The sequence below is a fragment of the Tenebrio molitor genome, chromosome 3 (genome assembly GCF_963966145.1).
Source record: "Tenebrio molitor chromosome 3, icTenMoli1.1, whole genome shotgun sequence".
In the NCBI taxonomy this organism is placed as follows: domain Eukaryota; kingdom Metazoa; phylum Arthropoda; class Insecta; order Coleoptera; family Tenebrionidae; genus Tenebrio; species Tenebrio molitor.
In genome coordinates this window covers 28,871,797-28,891,436 of record NC_091048.1, presented here as the reverse complement: position 1 = coordinate 28,891,436, position 19,640 = coordinate 28,871,797, and the positions used below count along the sequence as shown (strand labels likewise).

Sequence of the window (19,640 nt, the reverse complement as noted above, 5' to 3'; positions counted from 1 at the left end):
CGAGTCATAAAAATTTGATCGATTTCAATCAAACGACCGTCATTTTGAATGCCAGATTACTGTGCATTCGCCCTTTTAATTTAGAGAATGCAACCGAACGCAAACGTAAAACTACGTGCAGCGGTGCTTTTGATGTATTTCGAATTCCGTGCTGCGACATCGATTTGAAAGACGTTAAAGCAGTCTTTGAATAAAATATTTTCCGACGTATAAATTTTTAATGGATGCGTTTCAAATGTGTCTTGATGAAACACGACCACGACGCTTCGTGGTCGAGTGCAAGTTTTTTTTCGGCGTTGCGTAGGTGCTCCTCCGCATCAATCGGAAAACACAACGGGTCCTTCGTGAATGATTGATCCTGCGAGAAGGACCGTTAACTAGGACGCGCAACCCAAAATATTACACCGAACCGGTGTCGGGAATATCGGATAAAAATAAACGCGGGCCTTGAATTTCAAGTTTATTCATTATTAATCTTATTGACGTATCATTCAAGTGGAGAATTGGGTAAATACCACCTTTGTTTTTCTGTCACTCCGAAACAACAAAATCATCCCGATACGAGGAACAAAGAAAATGCTTGATTATTTTTTTATCTGTTCAGTGATTCACTTCGTGGAACATGCGGCCTATCGATAATGCGCGTGTTACGTTACGAATATTTCAGCCGGCAGGAATTGCATAATTATCATTACGGTGCCAACATTAATGAATCACCCGATAAGCCGGTACGTCTGACATTTAATCGCCGATTTAATTAACGACTCGTCAATGGAACTTCTCATCCGGATCGGGCCAACATCGCCAACCCATCTTTTCCGCGTTATCGGGAAAATTCAGTCGACCTCGGAAGATTCCCTCTCGAAAGGGAACAACATCAAAGGGCAAAACGAAAAAAAAAGACGAAACGAATTCGTCCGGGTCGCTTTAATTAGTTCTCCGATATTCCCGCTTTTCATTTTTGATATCTTTATGTCGTCGTTTTTGTGATTACGCCGTCCGTCGTACTCGTACATTTTTATTGCGCCTCAACTCAGTTTCAATTTTCAATCAGCCAGACACGGATCCGGACTGTTTGTTATTTACGAAAGCGTACGCCATTTCCAGGACTTTATTATTTCTGGGACGCGTTTCGCCAAATAAACAGATTTTTTTTTATTAAATGAAGGTCCGTTTTTACGATGTATCAACAAAAAGTGGACGGTAATTCGTGTTTCGACGGAGGGATTGAAAGTTGCCGGGGGCGCCATTTTCCTAATGAATCGGATCGCCGCCGGGGGGCCCCCGCGTTCGGCGGCAGCAGACGGATCGTCGGCTTCGATTAATGTTCCTTCGGAGGTTCGGGGGCAGCTTTTCAATCGATCAAATCGCCTTCCACGAAGGGCGCCTACGAAATGTTTCGCCTTTAAATATCACCAACCCTTTTCGAACGTGGGTCGGTGTTCAACGCTCGCCGAGCTGCAGCTTTACGAGTCGTGGGTGGGAAAATGTCGAGTTGTCTTTTAGCGTTTGTTTGTGGCAACAATGCTGACAACTGTATCGAATGGGTAATTAACGGAGTCGGTTTCGGATGGAAAATCAATTGGGGTCGGGGAAAAAGGTCGAGTAGGTAAACAAGTTGGTTCGCGTAGGTACGTACGCCGCGGCGGTTTCTTCTAAATGTTAATTCCGGGAGGGAAAGTTCAACCGGAATGACCCGTGAAGTTTCAGTGGAAAGCTCTGGAAACGATTCGCCCCGAAAGTGTGTCGTTCGGTCAGCGACTGGTCTAATAAAAAAAGAGATAGTGCAAAATCTCCAGCTATTAATTATCGTGTTGCTACCGAAAGGGAATTAATTGGTGGGAAAAATGCGAAACACGGACGACCTTGGTCCGCCCCTCGTCGGGCCCCGGAGCAGCTTTTAAGACGATCAAAAGCGTTTCAATTTCGCACTTGGCCAGGGGCTTGCGGTTCTAACTTACTCGTCGAGTACCTACATTGTCTGTCTTTCGGCTGTTTGTTGTTGCTAGCTTCGGCAGATGAAATTATCTAACCGTGCGTTAATTTGGCTACGTAATCCTTACACAAAATCAAATTATGCCGTAAGCTCGTTCGTCGATGGCGCGCCGTGCGGAATTACGCGAGGATGATCAGATTCTGATGGACGTTAATAGAGCGCGTCGCTCCGGATTGTTCCGGTTGACACTGACTGGTTTTCTCTTGTGCGATTCCAGGTCCGACGACAGGGGACGATGCGAAGACGGAAGAGTTGCAGTTTAGGATTCCTGAAGTGACCGACTCCGGGTAGCCAACGCCGCCATGTTAGGGGCAACACCGGATCCCACGTGCAGCTAATATGTTCTTATTGGCTGCCGTCTTACTGCTACTAAGTGCCGGATTAGCAGGTGAGTACTTCGACAACTGAGCTTCGTGTCGAAAAATTACTCGCCGGGGCAACAAAATCGTCGATCGATTTATCATTGTAGACAGGAGCGGCCGGCAAAGTAGATTTTTAAAATAAATTCCCTTCGGAACGCGAGGCTCGAGGGTGGATCGAGGAAAAATAGCCAAAGCGTCTTGGTAAATTTAGAACATTTTAATTAAACAGTGGAGAATTAAGTTTGCGCTTTCGTCCTAAATAATTCCGTGTTGAGCGGCCGAAGCGAGACTCGCAAAACAATGACGCATGAAAATTTTACGTTAAACCAAGGCTGCATAATGTGAAATACACATTAAACAAATTGGGCGCAATTAACGTCGCGTTCGCGCCGTCATCAAGGAAAACAGAAACGCCAACAAACGAGGCGAGTCTCTGCATTCGTAATTGTACAGCGATGGATTTAAATGAGGAGAAAAAAAACCTCTTGCCGGTTAATGTTGGAACAACCTCTGAACGAGCCACCGCCTCCGAATTTATCCGTTATGATCTGGATACAATTTTTCTTTCATCTGGGCCGGTGGCCGCACGATCAAAGAGATTCTCCCCTCATTTCGTAAATAATAAATCGAATTTCTCAACTTCCATTCTACGTTTTGCGTCCGATCCCTTGGAGAATCACGGTACGTATTTTTTCGAAGCTCGGCGAAACTAAGAAAAGCGACATTCCCAATTTGAATTAAATATGAACGGAAAAATGGATGCGAGAAATCTCATTTCGTCAATTTGAAGTCGCTTCGAAAGAAATTTACAGGTCGGTCGTAAAGTGTCAGCCTGGAAGCTCCCATGTTGTGCTTTCGCAGTAACGACTTGATAAGGAGAGGCGTTTTTTTTCGGCTTTTATTTTTTATCACGTCTGGGGTAAAATAAAGGATGAAATGGACGTGTTCTTTTATCGAAACGGAATAGATTCACGTGTGCGGTATATAACGAAAAGAACCGATAAATCAACCAATTTCCAGTTTAGGAAAGAAACGGTAAAGTTTGAATGGAGCCGAACGTTTCAGGAAACTACCCAGTTAAAGACGGTTCTAAAGTATTTCTCTTCCCCTGAAGATATTTCAGTCTCAATTGAAGGACTGAAATTTAGTAGTTGCGGGGAAATTGTTTGTTTATCGTTATTCTTTCTCTCGTCTTCAAAATATGTAAATAAATTACTCATCACAACTGAAGTAACCGTACGCATTGTGGATGCATTTTAGAAATGAAATTAGGTAACTCTGTTTCCACTCTCGTCTCAAAGTAGATATGTACAAGTATACAAGGTGATCAACAAGAAAATAAATCAAGAGTGCTACTTCATTTTTCGTTTTATCCAAACGTCTGTCTTAGCTTGATCGTACACGTATGTATATCTACTTGCTATACACAGTCATCTTATTGGTTGCCTACCTCACGAAAAATGTATTATCAGTATTAATTAATTAATTGTTAATAATAATTAATGCTTTATATTCAATGGTAAATTCCATGTTACCACTTATTCTGGGATAATTGTTGCTTACAAATACACGAAACGTCCGTAAAGATTGCCGAAATCGAAAACTTTTCAAGGTTAACGACAACACCGGTGCTTTAAAATTGACGTTTGTTTGACATTTCACCGAAAAATCTGCTTACCAGTGATATCCGTTTGGCAATAAAGTTGGTAAATTATCCATTCTTACGAATGTAAAATGTTGGTCTTGTTTGTTTTACAAATTTTCTCCATTATCAGATAATAATAATAAAATGCACAATTATAATCCCAACGTTTAATATTCATGAAGTATGATTTATTATAAAGTATCGTTTGAGACCATAAATTGTCTACGCCCATTGAACGTTTATTTGTATAGAATTCCGCTACGACATGACCGATACTAACTTGCAACGCCTACTCTGATTTATTTTCTTTTTGATCAGTTTGTTCTTTGTATGTATGTATTGCAGGAATACGGATAATTTAAAATTTTGAAACGTCCCAATTATTAGAAAAGCTGGTAAACTTATGAAAACATACTCGTACATATTTATTATGTGGACGATACCAGGTAGTTAAAAATTTCCTATATTATATATTTTTTGATTTGTTTATCTTAGCGTAATCTATCACACGGGAAAATTTAGGTCACGTCATAATATAGGAAAGCTCCGGGTTCAGGAGATTTAGAACAGTCTGGCGTCCGTCCGATTTATTATGTACAGCATTTTCTTTAAAAACGTATCGATTCACCGAGAGAGCTCATTCACTAAAATTGATTTGACATTTGGCTAATGACCACCTTCGAATAAGTCATCAAAAAAACAGCCTTTGTGATAAATAGATTCGTCACAAGTCACAAAACGGTGACGAAGAAAAGACGATCGAAATTAAATTGCTTTGTCGCTTTGTCTTGATTTTTTTCTTAATAATTCATAATTCACCCACATAAAACGTTTAAATAAAGCCACGAAGCGAAGCTAATGACTAAATTTAGTTTAACGCCGTCAATACCATCAATTGTTGTCACGAACACTAAATGTCACTTCTAGATCAGCGATAACAATCGCTGAATGTCATCTACGTGGCATTCAAGATGGACACAATGGAGTGAAGAAAATAAAACGAACTAGTTCGTACATGTGTGTACGTATTTTGTGTTCGGTGAGACTTGCAAAAGTAAATGTACAAAAGGAAAGACGGTCAAATTGCGCTTCGAGAATGTCAACGACGTTGCACAAATTGTGGTTCACGTCCTTTTCAGTTAGTCGAATCCCGCGAAGCTCGTGCCGTTGGACGGATCCTGCAGGATGGCGCTCGTCACGTTCCCAGGACGTTTTGCAGCCAAGAATCGAGTTTCCGTCCCGGACGAACTCGCCAATTGATTTATTCCCGTCACCGAATTGAATTGTCCGTTCCAGGTTCGATGCCCGGTGGTCCCGGGGTCCCAGAGAACATCACAGTGACTTTCCTCAATCCCACTTCCGTCAAAGTGTCGTGGTCCACCTCCGTCGAAAATGTGGACAAATACGACGTCACGTACAAACCGACCGACGCCAGGTATGGGTTGATCTGCCGAATTGACTTGTCCGTGGGGGCGAACGGTGGCGGTTAAAATTGGCTTCTTATCGGACGCGCGCCGCCGCCGCCGCCGGGTCGCCCGTCACACGTACACGTTAATTCGAACGATGTAAACAAACACCTCTGCTTAATTATCCGCTGGTAGCTTTGCATCTTTAAAGGATCAATCGATCGCTCGTCACACGCAACTTCCATTATTGAGGGGGCGATTTGCCAGTCGATAAGGGTGCAACGTGTGAGAGTTTCGTTCAGTTCGGATTGTCACTCGAGTGAGCGTGGAGCACGGCGATCGATCCCCGGAAAGAGTGTTCTTTTTTGTTAACAGTGCGTACCTATGCAGTCATCTTGTAAGTCCCTATAGAGTTGTGCAAATTTTGTCGTTAAATATTCATCTGTCCGTCGACTTTTGTGTGTACTTGGCTTATGAAAAATGTAACGATCAGTGTGGCCGTGTTATACGTTCCGCCGCTTTAATCCGTGGCAATACGACGAGGATTACCGTCGTGGAAATGTGTAATCCGGGTGTGCCCGAGGGGCCGATGGATTTAACGTAAACAATTTCGACGTTCCTCCTAACAAGCGGGATGCTGCTCGCGGGAAGGTAATGAGACCTCTCGGCACGACTCCCGCAGGAAAAAAATTCTTTTCAGTTGTCTCCCTAACAAAGGACGAGTGGCACTCGTCGGTCGTGAGGACGTCTTTGGAGTTGTTCGTGGTGGATTCACAAAAGCAATTGTTGGTTACATTTTGTTTGCCACGGACGAAGTTTATTTATTAAACACAATGCGAGCGGGAATCGGGACTTTATTAATCACGTTATAACTTTCGGGATGAATTACGACCGACAAAATTCCCTTAAAATCTCTTGGTTTATCATATTTTCGGGATTCGTCCGGGTAATTTCGGTCCTGACGGAGTTATGGAGATTAGATTTTGCATCTTGCTCCTCTCCGATTCTGTTCGTCGATTTTCAGCGTCGATTCTTTTGGAATATAATTTTTAACATTCTCGAGTCTCTTGATGAGGTGAAGTCTCTTGTCCGAGAATCGTTCGTTACGGAAACGCCACCGTAAGTAAACTCTTCTGTCGTCGTAAAAAATCGAAGAATTCCCAAGGACGGGATCTCGTATAAACTTAAACGAAGGCCAATACTCACGAGTGTCATTATTTATCTCACCTCACTTGCAGGTGTGTTATTTCGAAACTTTTTATCAAAACGGTACCTGGTGTTTTTTACTGAATTTTTCGTGCTTCGATAAATCTCTCGTGATTTCCGAAACGTGTTAACTACCCGCATTATATATACATATATATCTGTCCTTCGCGTACCGCAGTGAAGAAGCGGGAAAGCCTCTCGAGAACTTGCTCCCCCTAAATCTTATAAACTCATCTCGGAGCTTTAATACCCTTGACGCACTTCTTCTTCCTTTCTGCGCTTTCTCGTCTGGAGCTTTAGCGGCCGGCGTCTGCTCTTCGCAACAACGTCGACGGTTCGAGATTACTCAAAAATAGCTTTTCCGCGATTCATTTTAACCCGCGCGTACGTCGCAGCGGGTCTCGTTGCCTTCGCGCCGAGGAAAACCGGCGGCGGCGGCGGCGGCGGGGTCGTCCTCGTCGTCGGCGGTGGACGACAAACGGTAACGAAACGCTTTAATTTAAATTCCATTCCCGGAGGCACGTCGAGCGAGAGACGTTTTCTTCGTTGTCGCTTCTTGTTTAGAGCCGCCAGTGCCGCAGGTATAATTTCAATAAACAGGTTGTTAGTTACAGAGTGGTGGCGGTGGTTGCGGGAAATTCGGACGCCGTCACCTTGAGCGGCCTAAAAGCGGACACTCAGTACCAGCTGACGGTCGCCGCCGTTTGGGGCGGCAAGAAGTACAGAAGCAGGCCAATCGTCTTCCGCACACTGGGTAAGACAAGTAGGTATAGATTGGTAACGAAAAAAAAAATTCGAAAGAGAGAGGGAGAGTGAGAGAGGTGAGACAGAAGGGGGGAGGCGGCGGTTCGCTTCGTGTAATTCGCAAGTTCGGGAGTTGAGAAGTTGGAGATGGAAATGCGGCCATTAGCATAGTTTAGATTGGAATTAATCTGGAGGATGTCGAAAAATGAGAGATTCGCAGCCATCGGCGTCCTCCCCCTTTCCGTCCTTCGATGTTGGTTGTCGATGTAGACCGACGGGAGAGAAAGCACATTTGTGAACTGTGCGTAGAGCTTATGTGTGTTCCAGAGCCACCGAGGTCGTCCCCCCAGCAGGACCCCATGGCGACGCTTCCGACGGACTCCCCGGCGACGAGGGATGATTCAGAGTCCGTCGACCTACCGGATTACACTTATCCCCAAACGAGTTCCACAGTACGTGATCGTATATGCAGTGGCCGGCGGGGGGCGGCGGCGCCGCAATCGTGACGAATTTCGAAATTCGACGGTGATTCCGGCGCCCCGCTCCTCCCCTCGGACCCTCCGATTCGGCTCTCTCCTAATTCCGTCCGATCGTCAGGTGAGAGGGGTCGAGATAGGCATAGTGCTGCTGGTCCTCCTGGTCTGGGTGGCGGCGATAGTGCTGTTCTTCAACCGGTGGGGCAAAATCAGGATGCTGCTTCCGTATCAGCCGGACTACAAGCAGGAACAGCTCAAGGTGCCGGGGACGGCCGCCTGCGCGGCGGCGGTGGCGTCGGGCAACACCTGCACCCACCACTCCGGGGATCACCTCTGTCAGCAGGTGATTATCGCATCTCGCGTGCACAAGTTGTGGATTTTAGACGGACGATCGAGGCTCGATAGCAGAACGTCGCCGCCTCCGTCGGTTCGCGTTACGCAAATCGCAGGGGACGAGGGTGGAGCGAGAGTGGTCATCTCTCGTGAATTGACACGTCCAACGAAACTTTTGATCGAATTTGTAGGAATTTGGACGAAACGAATCAATGGCAAAGTGGAGATGATGATGCATCAATCATGAACTCGAGGACCCGTATATCTGTCCGATCAATAAATTAACGAAAGGCCGGTTCGATCGTGAACCGCAAATGAGGGTCCCGACGACGGTGACGAATCGATACGACGTTCTGTTATCGAAAATACCCGTTCTCTCGGACATTCATTCCTGGATCGGGGGCGGCGCGTCCGAGGGGATTCGCGGTAGCGAAGCGCGCGTCTGATCGCTCATCTAAATTCTGAATGCATAAGCGATGGTGTTACGAACGAAAGCACCCCCGACCTGACCGATTTGGGTTTTTTTCTTCGGCGCTGGATTAAAAAGCTTCCGACGTTGACTCGTCCGATCGATGCAAAAAAAAAATATCCCGTTGAGAAATCCATAACTTCGGCACAAGTCTTACTCGTAGTATCTACATGTGAAGACAATTTATACACCATTGGGGAATTTGACGAAATGATTGTCGTTACCGCGCGCCATCGCTCGACGATAAACCGGAAAATGTGCGTGTTGTGCACGTTTTCTTTTATTTTATCGTTCTCTCGGTGGGTCATGTTGCCGCATTTCGCACGACGTAAACTTTTTGATTTGCAATCATCGGAGGCGCAGTTGCTCTCCTTCACTCGATGATATCGAACAGATCAGATCCGAGCGGAGAGTTCGTCGACTTGCCAAATTAATAACTGACAGAATAACAAACAAGCACTGTTCCGACATCACGGATCGTGCAAGTTTCACCACGTTCGACTTGGCAACCGGAAAGTTTACGTAAATTGATAAATGCGGCGGCAACTTGACGCGTCGATCGTGAGCGATTTAAACCGGAGCCGATTACCGTCACCAGTGCAAGAAGAAGAGAAACCGCCAGAGGCTATTCTCTCGTCCGATTCGGCCAGTTTGCACCTGCGGAGCCATGGAAATGGGTTATCTGACCGACGTCGAATCGGACTGACGACGTCGACGGCGACCCAACGGAAATTCGCTTACGTAATTATCGAAAACAGCATTCAAGGCACATTCATTTTGGTCCAGTGACGTGTGCTTTACGTGACATCCAACAAACTTATCGTCTTTTATTGGATGTTTGTTTTGATTATTTTTTCCTTCCTGACTGTTGTACCATGTGTCGATTAAAAATCGGATGGTGGATGCACATTAGCAATTATGACTGTCGACAATTATTCACACACAGATGTAATTGATACACAGGAACGAACACACGAATCCATTATATAAAATATGTTGTACACGAGACGACAGTCGCCCGAGGACATTTGTTGAATGGAGTTTTGAGTTTTTGTTTTTGCAGTGCGAAGAAACGGAAGAGGCCGAAATGGCTTCGCTTCCTATTAACGACATCATTAACAATAACAAAGTAAGTGGAGTAGTTTCAGGAAAATGTGTGGACTGATTGCTTCATGATATTCGCTTCTATACAATGCAAATTGCTCGACATTTATAATTGCTAAGTTTGGTTCGTCGTAGTTTTAGACGATAGAAGACATCGACGGATTCAATTGTTCGAGTGTCAAGTACGGGTCGAAAACCAATTTGCAGAATGTTGATTTTAAACACACCACCTGTTTTACGACGTCGTCGTCGTCGTCGTTCTCTTCGGGTGAATTATGCAGAGTGAGGTTCTGTTGTCGGACGACGACGAGGGAGGAAGATCTTTACTTTAATTTGATCGCGTTTCCGACAACTCGATCGTTTATCGGAATAAAGTCGGAAAGTTTACGATTTGGTTTTTTTTGCACAAAATTAAATTTTCAAAATTGAGAACGGTTCCGGCACGGCAACAGTATTATTGATTCTGATCGAAAACGATTTTAGTGTGTTGCATTGCATGACGCTGTTCCAAATGAATGCTTAATTATTAGGATCGATGAGGCGATGGAACGGTGCGAAAAAGAAAATGACGTGATCGACACATAGTAAGAGCGGATCAGTTTGGTCACTTAGGTAGTGGCTCCAAAGTATTTGAAAAAAAAAAAGAGATGGTATTTCTCGTTGGAATTATTTTTCCGGTTGGCAACGTCGTCAACAAAAAAACAAGTAAAAATTCTATTCCTGAACTTGCTTAGTGGTGATGACTCGCCCGCGCCTACATGCTTTGACCGAAATGACTACAATAGTTATTTATGCAACAAGTGAGTAAAGTAATATTTTTTTTTACGAGAAGGAAAATTTGCCGCTCGAGCAAGCGAGTGCGCAAATCCGCCGAGTAAAAAAAAGATACTTTACTAACGAGTTGCATACAAAAATTTTTTGGCGCTCGTAAGTTTAGATAACAATTTTTTCGACATTCAAAATTTGAAAGTTTTGTCCTGTGGGAACCCGTGGACTTTTAAAACGCTCGTTTTACTCCGATTTAAATTGGCCCACTCATGCCAAAAAAAACCCAATTTACATACGAACTCGTTAAAAAAAGTACTAATTATGCATGAAAAATTTTATAATTGCGTTAAAAAATGACACGCTACGGCACTTTTTTTAACGCAAAATGCGTGCAAAAATGAACCGCTATGGCACTTTTTTTAACGCTTGACCGATTCAAAAATCACATATTTTATGAACGCAAACGAATGAAAAACTTGCACTTTTTTTGACGGACGTAAAAAAGTTAATATTTAAATTTTTATTTCAAGATTGAGGTATTTTTCGATAGAAGATACCTAGAAGAAGTGAGAAAAGTGCTCGTCTTCCGTGCTCGTGTAAAATTAATCCGCTCGCTCGGGTATGAAACATTTACGCTCGCTTCTTCTTTACTTCTTTAATCTACTATGTATTATCTTGTAGTCACTTTGGAGGAAGAAAAGATTCTTCTGTGGTAATTTGATGATGATACAGGGCGTAACAAAAAAAGTGCACTTATTTTAACTGGTAGTAGTACTCATCAATTACAACTTTTCTAAATAAAGTTTCTTGGAATTTGCAAAATTGAATTGCCATTTGTCCTCCCTTTATTTTGACGTGCCGTTCACGTTGAATGTAATTTTATGAATCTGAAAACTTTTTTAAACAGGAATCGTAAAAACTGTGTTTTTATTCCCGTCGTATTGCATTTAATGAATAAAATGGTTTCACTTTCGTTTGTTTTTTTTATTACTGCTTTGTTTTATTTCTTGATTAAATGTAGTTATAGTATTGCCGTCATAACTTTTTATCTGCTCCGCCCACATAAATTGACCAATGAGAATCAAAGCCAGATTCAATCTGTATAATTTTTTATCACATTTGCCACGTAAAAAACGTAAGGTTAGAATTTTGCTGTCAAGTCCACAATTATTGTTTTAGGTTTTAAAAAATAAAATGTTATTAAGACAATTCGAAGGTCAGAATTTTTTTTCTGTGTAAATCAGATCGTCTTAACAACCTATTTGATTGGTAACTAAGAAAATGTAATGGGCGGGGCAGATAAAATATTACGTTGTCCGGAGTATAGATTAAAATCATTCCATAGGCGGGTAAGCAAATATTTTGTAAATTTAGATTAAGTAATTTTTAAAAACCTTCAGAATTTGTTTTCGAAAAAAAAAAATTATTTAGAAAAGTTGTAATAACTGAGTTCTATTATCAGTTAAAATAAATGCACTTTTTTCTGTTACACCCTGTATACGTTTTATTAAAATTTAAAACGCCGTCCTTGCTTTCCGAAAGTACTAGGTACGTTACGTCTGTTTTGATAATATTTCGGTCGACTTTTTTTTATTAATAACAATGTCGTTCGTTTTGGACCGAGAAGAGTAAATTAGTTAACAGACGATTATTATTTGCGATCTTCTTGTTTTCCTGGCAGCACCAAATTTATTTTAAGACGGGAAATTAACTAGTTCAGTACCTAGTCTCGCGTGTTATTCGGCTTGAAGGAGCAGACCCAGCTCGGATAAATATTTAAATTTGGTTTTGTTATGCGAGAAAAACATAACTTGAAAAATAAAGTGAGCCAAACCATTAAATAGAAAATTGAATAAAACGTAAAAATGGGACGCCGCAATTTTTTCAGATACTTTAAGCCCACGGTGTAATTTAGGAAATGAGTTATTCGGATGTTTATCAAATATCCGACACGAGATGAAAAGTGGAATCACGCATGACGTGGAGAAATTGGGACACCACGGTCAATCCAAATAACTCCATCAGATTACTGTTTTGTTTTTTTGTCGATTAAATATGTATACAAAGTTGACACGTTTACTTTTTCGCATCGTTTTTAAAGTGCATCGCGATTCGTCAGTAACGATGGTGTGACATCTAAAATGCGCAACGCGTCGACGGCACGTTAAAAAGAAACAATTTAATCTTCCGGTGGTCCACTTCATCTTGGAGCACAATTAAAAACTTGCAGCACTTTAGATGGGGCACCCCGATCCCCACCCCGACCCCGACCCCGTCATGCATCCGCAACTTTACGCTTTGAAATAATTAAGTTTCTGGCGGGCAGGGCGGACGGACGAAGAGAGGAGCAAAAAAGAATTGTTAATTAAGACGGAGCGACGGAAATTTCTGTCGGATTATTTTTGTTTTTTCCACGCGAGAAAGGTAAGTGTCGCGGTGGTAGTGGTGGTTGTCGCGACGGTTCCCGTGGTGCTGTCTCGATATGAATTTTGATCCAGTGTGTTGGTATAGGGGTGCTGCATGTGGGATCAGTGTTTCGGCTACCCAAGACGAACGCGAGATTCGCGCGATTGTGGGTGCCAATTCGCACTCCTCCACCGCGTCGAGGGCACCTAGCAGCCAGTCGAACCCTCATCGTCGCTCCCGTCCGTAAGTCTGGCGAGCATCTCGCCCGGCGCCTCCACCATCGTTTACATCCGCGCGGACGCTCCCGGATCGCACCCGGTCCGGGGGTCGACGCGTTTGCATGGTTAGTCGCTGCTTTCTCTCACCTTACAGTCTCCCAATGTACAGGGTGGTGGAGATGATGGCAACAGACGCTTGTTGTAGGAATTGCAGCACCCTGTGCCACACCGCCGGTCGGAGGACCAGCCCACCACCGGCTGGTCCTTCGCGCTCGACACTTTTACTTTGGCACCGCTTTCTCCAGAACAAGCAGACACTATTTTTAATTGACACATGTAGAGAAGAGAGGTCCGTTAATAGACGATGGGGCGTCGCAAGTCAGCCGGTGGTTAGCGCGTGTTGTGGTGTTGTTTTTTCTCAATGTTAATGTTTTTGTTGCACCGTGTATATTTTTCTTTGTGGCAACACCAAAAACTTTTGTGCGTCTTCAAACACACTGTGACATTTTTTTCCACTACGTGTAATTAAATTGTGTACGTCGAAGCTCTCTGGTCCGTCCAGTACACTGCTATTGCATTAAGTTGATCATTTCGAATCGTTCGACGCTTTTTTCGGCTGTTGACGAAATTACCCAAGCGGAAAAAACGTTTTTAATTCGATCTCACCGACGCGAGTGGCCGGCACGAGTCAAAACGAATAACATCACTTGGCGAAGGAATAAGGTAGAGTAAAAAGGACACTGAAAAATATTTGGAAATAATTGGATAAGAGTGAAAACATAAGATGTCGTTCCTACTGTACCGAGCAACAAGTAATTGCTCTAAATAGGAAAAAATGTGTTGTATTAGTTTTCGTTTGATTGGTTTGAATTTGAAGAAATAAATGAAAATTTTATTTATCCGGCTCGAAGGACCAGACCGTTTGTTGCCAGTTTTTTACATTTTCCCGCACGTCGTGCGAATTTTTAACTCGTTCCGGCCGTTCGGTGATCAACCGACTTTATCGAACAGGTGTTTTGCCAACAGCCCGAAAAGCGTCACCGACAACCGAACGCGGTCGCGTTGCGACGTGTGCGGTTCTTAATTGCGACACCGGTATCGATTTTGGTTCGTTTTGGCGAACATCAAAAGCCGGATTTGAACGCGTGCAGTGTTTCACCCTTGGCAGTTTCCACTCTTTCCTTCAATTGAACGGAAACAGATGCCGGAAGAGGAGAGAAGCTGTAAATAAGTGGAAGCTGTCGAGGTAGGTGAGGCCGCAAACCGCGAACGTCGCAACTCGATCCCACTCCGTTGTAATTTTTGACGAGTTTCACGTTTTTCCCCTGCAGCCGTGCCCTCCGCAGCCGCCGCGCAAGCACCGTCCCCGCATAAATTCGGCGATATTCGTGTCGAACAGCGGCCCAGGTCTGGATCCGAAGGAGTTTTTCAGGCGTCACGGATCGGTGTCGCGTCTGTGCAGGAAGGCGCGGAGCGTCGATAACATCTCCCTGGAGGAGAACCACTTCGGGCTGCCGACGTTGTCGGTGTCGGGACCGTCCCCGCCGGAAGACGAGGACAGGGACGACATCGAGGAGGAGACCCAGAGGTTCCTGGAGTAACGCGGGGACGCGAGGACGACGAACGGCACTAAGACGGATTCTAGCACAAAGGGGGCCACAAAAAACCATCATCTTATTATGTTCATCACGACTCCATAGAGGATCATCGACGACGGGTGAAGAGCGAGGACTTTTCCGGTGTACATAACGGTCACGTTTTGGACGGCGATAAAAGGAAGGAGGCGGCGGCAGACAGAGACTTATTTTTTTGTAGACGTTCTCCGGACCGCCTCGCCACAGCATCTCATCATCAGTAACTTGTGTAACCAGAGTCTGTCTAACTTAGAACTTTGCCATAGTATAGGCGTCGATACTGTACTGACAACTGCGAGCTTTGTACGAACATTGGCCTTCGAACGGCGACTTAAATTACATATCGGAAACTAACCAACACAAAACAGATTTCGTTTCACAAAATAACAGGATGTTGTTTGTTGCTTTTGAATTTTTAACGAAACGGGACCAAAGTCGATAAACACGAGCTTTAACGATAACATACCCTACGATATTTAGAACGGAAGAGGTGGACGACGGATGTTGGAGGGGTGTTCGTACAACTTTTACATTTTTTCTATAGCTTTAACTATACTACTTATTCTAGGGGTTAGTCGAGAGGTCCAACTTGTTATCGTAGACACCGCTATTTTCAAGCCCTGACGATGTTCGGTAATTCGATGGATCAAACGACGTTCGATCGATCAATTACATAATTAAAAAAAACACACACACGTACACACACCAGAGAAAGAGAGTCAATATAAAACGAAACGTAACGAAACGGTCATCGAATTACCCTGCCTCCGACGTGAAAGTTTTTCTAAATTTACATAAATGGATGGCTTCATCGTGTAACTTTGAATTCTAACTGACTAACAACTGGCCACGATCAAATTGAATTTTTACCACTTGCCTGTATCAACGATCACTTGCTCAAAAGTCTAAATGTCACCACTAGAGGAATAACTATTTATTTTGACGATGATGATGATACGATGTAATTATCAAATTAAACTTTTATACGTAGGGTGTACTACTACTTCCTGGGCGACCATTTTAAATGTCAAATGTTTATTTGTTTCTCATCTGTTTACCGTCTAGTTTATAGTTTGTCAGTCGTTTCCATTGTTAGTCTATCTTTTCTACGAATTGTGTAAAAAAAATATTTCATCGTGTCGTATGTACTAACCAAAAAGTGTCATTTGTGTATATATATCAGTCATCCCTTAATTATTAATCGACAAAGGAATATCGATTGGCTTTGTAACGACGGGTCCAAACCGACCAAACCGTACCCAAACCTGTCTATTATTATTATTATTTGTTTCTATCATCACTGTGATTTTAATAATGCCTTCTACTTGTATGCGCGCCATCTGATTGGTTTATATTACTACACTATCGAGGTATAAAGGGTCTTGTAAAGTGCTGTATATAAATTTATCACTGATTTCTTTGTGTAACGCAATAAATTACTACATACCTATACATCCGGTGGTCCATTTATTTCCACCTTTTACGTTCGTTGCAAAAACGAACGACGAGACCGAGTGTCTATGTTTGCGAAAAAAAAACACCTTCAAGTTTTAATAAAGTCGCCTCCCCTTTATTAAATTTAAGAAATTCCACACGAAAAGTCGTCGGTTACGATATCCAGAGGAAATGACAAAGGGGTGGGTCTCGAGACTCCACCTGCAGCAGCCACTCCAACTCCGTAACGAGAAGTTTAATGGAATATTAAATTGCGGCCTCTTTTATCATTCTTGCGTTGTGTGTACATTTTCCAACTTCTTCGGGTTCGTATCGTAACCGCTCTCGTTGTTGTAATTGATGTGTCATCCATGTTTTACGGTTATCGCAGCATTTTTTGTGTCGAAGTTGGCCGGATGAAAAATGTTTTGTTGCGTTTCTCTCGGAAGTAACGGTGAGAGCAGGGCCGCGCAAAAAAATACTTTGCTGACAGACGACAAGAAAAAAAGCCAATTTTCGTTTATGGACGTGCAGTAAATAGAGACATGGTTAACTTTTAATTTCACTTTGAAGTTTGTTTTTGCCGCAAAAAGTTGAAAACGTTCAGCTCAAAAACCGGAAAATTATTTAGCTTTTGCCAGTGTAAATGTCAATTAACTGATGACACAATTTTACTTCGTAGCTTCGCAGTTTGTAGCGTGGGGAATTTAAGTGTTAAAAGGGTCTCATCAAATCATTCATTAATCATTTATCGTTGCCTCATTCCAATTTCATAAAAAATTGTTTTCTCTTATTAAATTCTGTTAGACAGGCCACACTCCAAACACGACTGTATAGTAGGTAGTCTACATACTGGCGCATTCACTATAATGATCAAGTCAACTTTTGTAACTAAATTTGTCGAGAGAGATCATGTTTTAAAGTTAATGACCGAGTGATTTTGAACATAATTTTTCGTGATAAATAGTTTTTCGGAAAAAAAACCTTTTATGTCTAATGGGAATTAGGTCTGACGAGAGTAGAACGAAATTTTATGACGCGCATGCGCGTACGAACCTAACCTCATCATATGTTTATAAACAGAACGTAATAAATAAAGAAATCGGGGGAAAACGCACGAAAAGTGTCTTTCTTCAGCAATAACGACAACAGTTGACGAAGCTCACGAACGACAAGATGGACAGATCGTGCCAGAACACCTCCAACAACTCGCCAGGTTTCGTTTATTTCAACACAAGTTTGAACCAAGAATGTCAGAACAAATCCGACACGGCCGATTTTCTCGCGTTCGGCGATTCACCGCAGGCATCCCCGCAGACGCAGAGGTTCAAACCGACGTATTACAGCAGTCCCCAGTCGAAATTTCACAGAGGAAGCCCCAGAAACTATCCGCAGAACAACAGAAGATACCACAGGTGGTCAGGGGGCAACCGCTCTGTAAATAGTTCGAATAATTCGTCTTTCAGCCAAAATTCATCTTATTGGGTATGGTGGGATCATGGAATTGTGACAGTCTGGAAATTTCAATTGTTTTAGGAAAATGACCACCAGCCTGACATATCAAAATTTGTGCATCCCTCATTTTTGGAAGACCCCTGGGCACAGTTGGAAGCCAGACTGAAAGAGAAGACAAAAAACAGGAGCACATTAGAAGAGTCAGGTCAAAAAGATGTGCACACGGACACTTGATGGAAGTTTAGTCTTAGAGTTTTGAGAAAATGTTCAAATCATAGTACAAATCGTACAAATTCGATTGGTTCTTCTTGTTTCGGATGATTTCGCCGTTTTGCTGTAGATTTAACGAAATTAAATATTTTAATAGCAGGTGTCGAGTTCAGTTGCGTCGCAGATCCCCACGTTACCGAGCGCTCTCGTCTCGCTATCGACTCCGAGATGGCGCCAGCTTCGGCGGTCGTAAAAAATTCCGGTACATGCGCACTCGCCGCCACCAAAACTCGCGTAAATAAAACTTTGTTTAGTTTTGCGAGTTTCGAGTTTGGTGCACGTTGTACGGTCGCGTCGCGTCAAACCTGTTGCGTTCATGCGAACCGAAATCGTGCGTGATGCGTGACCGGTGCCCCAGGAGAAAAAAGTGATAGTTCTTCGGCCGTCGTCTTTGCGTTCGTCGTCCACCATGGGCCTGGGAGTGTCGAAAGAGGGCCCCTGCCAGGAGCCCGAGCGGCCCGAGAGCGTGATCTCGTCGAAGCTGCACGGGAGGCAGGCCAGCATCAGGCAGAGCACCATCAGGGCCAAGTCGAAGCAGCCCATGCCCGACCCCAACGAGCTCGAGAGGAGATTCACCAAAGTGCTGGTGAGACCGGACTCGGCCTTCGATACCGATCACGTTTTACGGCCGCGCTTTATCAGTGTTTGTGTCGTTCGCATCTTGTTTTCGTACCAAAACAATGCAGGAATGTCGCACGCACCGGCGACTCGGTCTTCTGCTGCTTTTTGTCGCCCGGCTGCAGAAAACGCGAATTGCCAAACATCCCACTGTTAAAATTTAATTGGCCGCTCGCGTTATTACTCAATTTGCGTTCCAGCAGCGATTTACGATCGTAAACAACAGACGAGAGGTACCACCGGTCGCGGTGCTAAAAAATTTACGATAACCGCTTGGACTTTCGATTTTCGACATTTCTGCAATGATTCACGCGAAAGTTGCAGCTTTGGGACCGAATTAACATAAATATAGGTTAGGTGCCGTGATGCAAGCGCTGACTAACCGAAGGACCACATGCGTTAATTAATTCGAACGTTGGCACCCATGCCAACGGGTCAATTGGACGAAATCGGGCGGTCACGGCGCCGTCGTCGTCGAAATTTTTTGTTTCGTCGTTGCCCACCGGAGCGTCGACACCAGAATTGTTTGTTTGTTTTCGTTTTTGTACGAGCGTGCAGATTTTGTGGCGACCACCAGCAGCGCGAAGAATCCGAATCTCGAGTCGGAGAAGGAGTTTCCGACCGGACGACGATCAAGATCGTAATGCAAATTTTCGACCATCCTTGAGGAGGTAATAAGGACGAGACGGCTTTACCGTTCTCCGGTCGGAGGCATTTCATGAATTCCAAATAAAAAAGTCGTTGCTTGAGATCATCACTACATGCCGGTTGGTTCGCACATTCCTCCCCTTTCACGTCGATGCAGTCACCCGAAAGGGATGTCGTAAATTATTCCGACCGCACGTTACGAACTGGATCTACACGGTGTTCAGAAAAGAATGTGGGACCCCCTCGGGAGGGGCGAATTCCGATACGTTGACTCGCAACGAATATCGATTAGTATTGAAGGCTTTGACAGTTGTCATGTGAGCGAAGCGATCACGGCACCGTACTCTCAGATTCCGGTGTCACCCTTGTGGAATTCCACGAGTCACTTGAATCAGTGTTGTTCGAGTCGGCATCAAGTAAACAAAAATGACTTGGTGTTGTGGTTTGT

General features: G+C 43.7%; 1 protein-coding gene across 3 annotated transcripts in view; it reads left to right on the top strand.

Annotated features, from left to right (window-relative positions):
• Frl (formin-like protein) overlaps positions 1-19,640 on the top strand; it is a 54,295-nt gene that overhangs the window by 12,976 nt on the left and 21,679 nt on the right. For 2 of the 3 annotated variants that reach the window (XM_069041230.1, XM_069041231.1), the window contains exons 2-6: positions 2,214-2,384; positions 5,300-5,438; positions 7,224-7,378; positions 7,669-7,811; positions 7,957-8,178. In XM_069041230.1, coding sequence (XP_068897331.1) covers positions 2,336-2,384; positions 5,300-5,438; positions 7,224-7,378; positions 7,669-7,811; positions 7,957-8,178 — 708 coding nt within the window. In that variant the 5' untranslated portion in view covers positions 2,214-2,335. Of the gene's footprint in view, positions 1-2,213; positions 2,385-5,299; positions 5,439-7,223; positions 7,379-7,668; positions 7,812-7,956; positions 8,179-18,166; positions 18,513-19,640 lie in introns of those variants that run through there. The other variant, XM_069041232.1, reaches the window with a different exon arrangement.